The sequence below is a fragment of the Vigna angularis genome, chromosome 6 (genome assembly GCF_016808095.1).
Source record: "Vigna angularis cultivar LongXiaoDou No.4 chromosome 6, ASM1680809v1, whole genome shotgun sequence".
In the NCBI taxonomy this organism is placed as follows: Eukaryota; Viridiplantae; Streptophyta; class Magnoliopsida; order Fabales; family Fabaceae; genus Vigna; species Vigna angularis.
Genome location: NC_068975.1, coordinates 28,698,073 through 28,706,006, shown reverse-complemented (window position 1 = coordinate 28,706,006; position 7,934 = coordinate 28,698,073). Strand labels below are relative to the sequence as shown.

Below are 7,934 nucleotides of genomic sequence, written 5' to 3'. Positions count from 1 at the left end.
TAAAGAATGGGTAGATTTGATTTGGATTGAAATTTGAATTGAGTCGACTTAAATTAAATACTGAATTGAGTTATTTTAAATTGATATTTAAATCAAATTAGGTTAAGCCAATAATAAAAAATAAATTATTGAAGACAAAGTTTGAGATGAATTAAAAATAGAAATGGATTGATTTTGTTGAAGGTTGAGATAAACCAACATCGACTGAAACTTGTGATGGGTCAATTTGAGATAAAGGTTGAGATGTGTAAGCTCAAGACATAAACATAGTCAAAGTCAAGTCGGTCGAGATCAAAGTTTGGACTAAACCAATTGAAACTAAAGGTCAAATTGAATCCCTTAAAGTTTGGACAGAACCACTTCATCTTCTTCTCTGCAGCGCGCAGCAGAGCAATCACATTTCTTCTTCGTGGTGCGTCTCGCCCAGTGCCCTCCATTCATCTTCTTCATTTTCTTCCTCCATTTCTTTCTATTATTGCACCGCCCTCCATTGACTCTGCTTGCTTTCGCGTCTGTTCTCCGTTTGCTCCATTGTTGTCGCCGTTGCACTGGGCTGCCCGTAGCACCGCTGCTGCACCGTCACTGGTCCGCCGCTGTCTCCGCTGCACGACGTCATTGCTCCGCCGTTGCACGACGCCCTGGCTGCACATCGGTGACGACTTCCCGTGGGAGTTATTCTTCGAGGTAAGTTTTTTTTAATTGTTTTATATATTTGTTAGGTTTATATAATTTAGAATTAGGTTTATATAATTTTGAATTATGTTTATATAATTTTGAATTGTTAGGATTGAATTGGTTATTGATGTATAATTTTGAATTAGAGTATAGGAACTAGGAATATTTGGATTAAATTAGTTTATTTGGTGATGAAATAAACTTTTAAGGTTAGAAACTATGAAACTAGCTAATGTGTTGTTTGTTTTTGTGTAGATATTGTATTGTTGTGGTGAGGTCTTATAAGCGGACATTTTCGATAGTTGACCGGCTTTCACGTTTCCAGGTTTCAATCCTTGAAATTTTCTTTTTAATATGATGAATATGTAATTATTTGTTTGCTTGAATATTTTGTATATTGTATATGAAATTATTTGTTTGTTTGAATATATACTTTTGTTGAGAATTAGCCTTAGTTTCCCGTTTGAGATTCAATACAAAAATTAGTTATTATCTCCATATTTTTTTTAACCAATGTATGTTTTACAAATGAATAGAGAGGAGATAGTAATAATAATTTACATGTATTGAATCTTGAATTGTCCGGTTGGACAGTTTAAGAAGAGTAATAACTTTTTCATAATTTATTAATACATATCAATTTTAATATACGTGTCTTGAATTTCATGAATTCTTGCAGTTGTGGATTGTATTGATCTTCGGGTGCATATTTGATTGTGATTTATAATCACACTCATTTCGTGTAACCTGAAGACCAATGCGAAATGCTGGCAAAATTTCGTGAAATTTAAGATATGTTGTTTAAAATTGATATGTTTAATAAATTAAAAAAAAGTGAATCTTCTTGAATGGGATAGGGTCACACCTTGAATACAAACACGACCAAAGTGATCATTCAAGATTATTGAAATTGTGTAAACAATTTTAGTAAACATGCGTACGGATAGAGGGTGGATTAATTTACCACGCATCAACACTGAGTACGAGAGAGGGGTAGAGGAATTTATAAAGTTTGCGCAACGTAATGCGAGTACAAGTGGTGATGATGAAGTCAAGTTCAGATGTCCCTGTGTCAACTGTTTGAATGGGAGGAAGTTGAATGCAACTGATATTAGGGAACATCTTATCTGTGATGGTTTCATACGAAGTTATACAACATGGATATGGCACGACGAATTAACAGACTTTCCAACTGTCTCTCCAACTGAAAATGTTTATGATTCCACAATGGATATGGAAGATCAAGCTGAAGAAGACAACTTAGAGGACATGATCCGCGATGTTGGCGTAGAAGCTTTTGCCCAAGCGCATGTGTATGAAACGATGTCCACTGATGCGGAGACTCCTCTGTATGCAGGTTCAACTAAGTTCACACGGTTGTCAGCGGTGTTAAGGCTCATGAATTTAAAGGCGAGCAATGGATGGAGTGATAAGAGTTTTACAGAATTGTTGTCGTTGTTGAATGAAATGCTACCAGATGGAAATACGTATGCTAGGACTGGCATAGGCATACGACAATTTTTTGGGTCTTCCTCGCGTTCATATTCTTACGAAAAGATGAAGGAGGACATAAGAAAAGAGATGACGCAGGAGATCACAAAGAAGGTTCGCGCATAGTTGTATGATGAAGTTGCTGAAATGGTTGCGCGCCAGTTCCAGCAGCATTATGAGGATTATGGCAATCGTCCTCCGCCATCTCCTGTAGCGGAACATGTTGTGCCCCCTACAGGTAAACTTATTTATTTTTGGTTACTAATTTACTTGTTGCATAACCTAACATTTAATTTGACAGGTAGAAGCGGTAAAGGAAGTTGCTCAGCTGCCGGTGCCCCAGGGGACGACATGGATGACACTCGTCCATGTCAGTTATATATTCTCTCTGATACTAGGACCATGCTAGTGGCTCGTGGTACAGTTTATGAGACAGCCACTGTAGTGCATGGTGTACAGCTTGCAGAAGATGAGGTCAAGGTCACGGTGGATGAAGTTGTCATAGCGGATGTCGTTCTTCCTGTGCCTACAGATGAGTTCTTCACTGTGGAAGAAGCATTTAAGTCCTTTGTCGCCTGGCCTAGACATTTGGTTGGTGATGTATCTAATCCCCCGGTAAACACTCGTACTATATACTTTTCAATTTTAATATTTACTTCTAATTGACGTTATAACATAACCATTTTTGCATTTAACAGCAGATAGGTCAAGAGGGAAGTCCTCCACCGAAGAAGACTCATTTATCTAAGGATGACCCTCTTGGTGCGTTAGACGAGCTTGCTAAAATCATTTCAGATGTGCCGATGAATGTACACTAGGATTCTACTACATTTGGAAGATAAGCTCAGATCCCATTGTACTTGCATCATCAAGATGTTAGGGAGCTTGCGTCGGGTAGAGAAGAAATTAATATTACACTTATTCAGATGTGGATGATGTAAGTTTATGAAAACTTTTATATATAATTCTATTTTATCAACTTACTTATATCAGATTATTTCTTCATTTTTAGGTATATGTTTGATGTTAGTAACAAGAAGGGGTTCAACGATGTATATGGGTTCATTGACCCCTCTATGACTCATGAAAAAAATAAATTTGATGATATCCAGACATACATCACCACCTGCTTTGGAATGGGGAAGGAGATATATTTTCTCCCTTATATACATGGGTAAGTGAAGTTTGTTAACTTCAACACATTCATTTATTAATTTTGGTATATGATTCATAAGTTATTACCAATTTCAGGTGTCATTGGCAGCTACTTGTGATCTCCATACTGGAGAACACTGCTGTCTGGTTTTGTTCATTGCAGAAGTCTCCTCCCAGCCCTCTTAGACATGTAGTAGATTGGTAAGAATCTCAATGTGTGGAATTTTTTGTTATATAAATGTATGCTAAAGGATTTTTTTTTTAATAGTTCCCTTACAACACATATGATGTTATCTGGGAGATCTACTGCTACAGCTAAAAAGCTTGCATGGGTTGCCCTTAAGGTTTGATATTTTAGTCCATACTTTGTTACATTTGGTTCCATCCAAATGATGTTACTTAACATTTTATAATTATGATGATATATTGTAGTGTAATAGACAAATGGGGTCATATGAATGTGGTTACTACGTTATGTTTTGGATGATGACCATCATTCGTGCACATTACACCATTGGATGGGAAACAATAATATTTAGGTTTGAATTTTATTTTCTCTATATTTGGATTTCATATACACTAATTGAAATCATTGTGTTTTATGCAGAGATTTAATAGGACTGCTCCAATTCCAGAGAAGTCAATTCAACTTGTGAGGAAAACACTTGCTAAATATGTAATTCATTTATATAATAGTATGTAGTAGATATTAGGATATAGTAAGTTATAAGTTTATGTTTCTAAGTTGTTTTATGTTTTTCTACATTATTATAAGTTTAACATGTACATTGCATTGATTTATGCTTGAAACTTGACTTATGATTACATTGGATTGATTTATGTTTCTAAGAAGTTGATTTATGATTCCATTCAATATATTTATGTTTTAATATAATTTTAATTTAAAATATACGTTTCTGCATTATTCTGGACTATTCTGGTTATAAAAATATATGCAGGTCTACTTCTGTGGTTGGGAATGTTGCAAAAACAGAAATCATTTAAAAAAAAACGTACTTATATGCCTCGGTTCAGGTCAAAACCGAAGTCGAAAGACCACTTACGGCCTCGGTTATGGTCAAACCCGAAGCAGAATGTGTTGCGGATGAGAACAAAAAAAAAAGAGTCTACTGTCTCGGTTAAGGCTACAACCGAGGCAGTAGACTGGGACTTACTGCCTCGGTTAAAGGCAACCGAGGCATAAAGTCCTACGAAAAAAAAAAATAAAAAAACCAAAAACTTTACTGCTTCGGTTATGGCTGAACCGAGGCCAAATCCTCTCTTTTTATGCCTCGGTTCAGAACCGAGACCAAAAGTATTAGACTTTTTACCTCGTCTGAATATGCCTCGGTTCAAAAACCGCTGCCTATAGACAAAAATAACCGGTGCCATTTCCCCTGATTGTATAGTGTAGCCTTTTGTGTTGATCGATTTGACAGGTTTAATATATATAATAAAAGGTTTCTTTTTTATTGCATGGATAATGCTACACTGATGCACTAACGATTGCTTTCCAATTTTAACTTTCTTATTCATTTATGATACCTAAGAACAATTGATAAAAACTAATAATTAACTCTAGTTTTATATTATATTTTCTTTTTCATTTTCAACCCTACCTTTAAATTTTTAGTTATTTAAGCAACCAATTATTGTATCTAATCCAGTAAGCCAAGCAACCGAGTATTAATTCAGTAATGGTGTTTACAGTTGAATTGAAGGAGAAATTGTAAGCAATCTAAGAAATTAATTAGTTCTGGTGAAAAAAAAATATTTTTATAAGGATGAATATCATTCTTCTTCACAAGCAGGTATGCCTCTATTCCTATTTTAATTGATTATAAAAGAGTAAACAAACATAACTTTTTCTTTTATTAAAAAATTATTATAATGAACTAATAATTCTACCAAGAGATCAATAATTAATTTTATGTAAAACAATTTTATATAGAACAAAAATGTTAAATATTTTGTCCTAGATTATTTGCTATATAAATAATATTGATAAAGTTAAAAAATAATAGATATTTTGTTATTAAGATGAATAAATAAGAACATTATTATGTTGGAGTTACAATAGTCATTTGAAGTTCCAGTTAATTTAAATGAGTTACTATTAGAATAATAAAATATTTTTCTAATGTTTTGTATTAAAAAAGGAAAATTTCTTCAATCTGAGCACACAAGATGAAGTTTGAAACGTCTTCACATGCCACAAATTATGAGTACGATGCTTCAAACAAATGTGAAACATGAAAGATGTCTATAATTTGTTTACTAATTAAGAATAGTAAAATAGAAGGAAACAGTTATTGAATTGCAACTTTCAATACTCAAGACATTCATTTTAAAAAAAAATACATAAATAAAAAATATGTATGAGTAAATAATTATAGGTTATTGAGGTGAAAACGAAAGTAACTAACCACTTGGCTTATGGAACTAAATTAAAGGAACTTAAGGACGTCCTCTAATATAGACAATATATCTTCAAAACCGTTCTGTCCTTTCATTTAGAAACGCTGAATTTTAGCTTCGTAACATCTTACTTAGCTCCAAAATTAAAGAGTGTGGGAACTTTATAAGAGCCTTCCATTTCCCCATCTTCATGCCTCACACAAAAGCCACCACCCCAAATTCTAACTTCACATTCTCTTCCTTAAGACATGCCTAATTTTCCTTCATCTTCTTCTTTTCTTCTTTCATCATTCATGGTGGCCATTCTCATTTCTTGCATCTCACATTCTGCCCTTGCTGGTAATCATGGAAAAATAATCGCTGACTCTCCTATGTTGACGCACAAGTTGGGAATTAATCGTACCATTAAAGTAGACATCAGTGGCCAGGGGGACTTCACAAGTATCCAAGATGCCATAGATTCCATTCCTGAAGAAAATTCTCAGTGGGTAATCGTTCATGTCAGGAAAGGACTATACAGGTGCAATTTCCATATTCTTTTCTCGCACTTGTTATAACATAATAACCTAGCCATAACAAAACATTATTATATCAGGAACTTAGTTAATATAAACTTGTTAATTTTGTTTTCATTTTGATAATGTGAAGAGAAAAGGTGCGCATACATAATAGGCCTTATATATTCCTGAGAGGGAATGGGCGAGGAAGAACTTCCATAACTTGGTCTCAGAGCTCTACAGACAACGTGGCTTCTGCCACCTTCAGAGCCGAATCACATGACGTCATTGTCTTTGGAATTAGCTTCCAGGTCAATTATTGTTATATACTTAATCAAAATTTGTAGTTAATCCTATGTTGGAAATGAGAAAACATCCTTAAAAGTTGTTTCAGTTGTTGAGTGATTCCTTTGACTGCAGAATGAGGCACCTACGGGGATTGCTTATACCTCGCAAAACCAATCGGTGGCAGTATATGTGGCAGCAGACAAAGTGGCATTTTATCATTGTTCATTTTACAGTACTCATAACACTCTGTTTGATCAAAGAGGAAGACACTACTATGCTAATTGCTACATTCAAGGGTCAATTGATTTCATATTTGGTCGTGCGAGAACAATCTTCTATGTAAGTGGTTACATGTCTGTAGCATGCATGCTTTTGTTAACGTTGGTTATGGAGTGAACGGTGCACTGAATAAAAGGATTTTGGCGCAGAACCCTGAAATATTCGTGATAGATGATAAAAGGTTAAAGGTGCAAGGTTCAATCACGGCTCATAATAGGGAAAATGCAGATGAGCTGAATGGATATATCTTCATCAAAGGCAGGGTTTATGGCACTGGTTTAGTTTACCTAGGAAGGGCGAAGGGTTCTTATTCTAGGGTGATTTTTGCTGAGACATATCTGTCAAAGACCATTGTCGCTCCGGGGTGGACCAATTGGAGCCATGATGGTAGCACAGAGTAAGACAAATTCTCCAACTGAGCTTAATTAATGTTCTTAATTATATATATTTGTTGATTAGAATGTTGATTAATTGTGGTATAATTAATGGAAACTGCAGAAATATAGTGCATGCGGAGTACAATACCCGTGGACCTGGTTCTGTGAAGGATGGACGTGCTCCTTGGTCGCTGCAGCTAACTAAGCAAGAAGTTGAGCCCTTTTTATCCATTGATTATATTGATGGCAAAAATTGGTTGCCAGTATGGTTGTAATCATGTTAGTTGTGCAAAACGCTTCTTCATACACGCTTCATACATGTATTAGTATACAACAATTTCATATTATTTCTTTAGATTTTAATTAATAATTATACTAATTTAATAAAAAATATTATATTAATTTAATTAACTTTAAAAATGTAAAATAGATATTGTATATATATACATATGCATACGAGTTATTTTCAATTAGACACCTAAATTTGGTCCTTTACATAGTTTGCTCTTATCCTACCTGGGTCATAAAACTTATATAGTCATAAAGTCATTAATTGAAAAAAATTCACGAGACCAAAATATTTATAAAAATAACGTGAACTAGATCAAGTACCTTTAAAAAAATATTCATTTTGAATATAAAAAAAATACAGTTAATTTTTGATATGTTATAAATTTATATAAAAAAAATGCAATTAACTTTTGATATGTTATATATCTAAGTGTTTTTAATTTGTCAAATAACTATATACAAA

The 7,934-nt window shown here is 34.0% G+C and overlaps 1 protein-coding gene across 1 annotated transcript; it reads left to right on the top strand.

Moving 5' to 3' along the window:
- The first annotated feature begins 5,850 nt into the window (after positions 1-5,850).
- On the top strand, positions 5,851-7,485 carry LOC108341576 (probable pectinesterase 67). Its single transcript, XM_017579244.2, has 5 exons — positions 5,851-6,259; positions 6,388-6,547; positions 6,657-6,863; positions 6,953-7,200; positions 7,302-7,485. Exons 1-5 carry the CDS (start codon positions 5,988-5,990, stop codon positions 7,453-7,455), a joined length of 1,041 nt encoding a protein of 346 aa, XP_017434733.1. The 5' UTR covers positions 5,851-5,987; the 3' UTR covers positions 7,456-7,485.
- Positions 7,486-7,934: the final 449 nt, after the last annotated feature.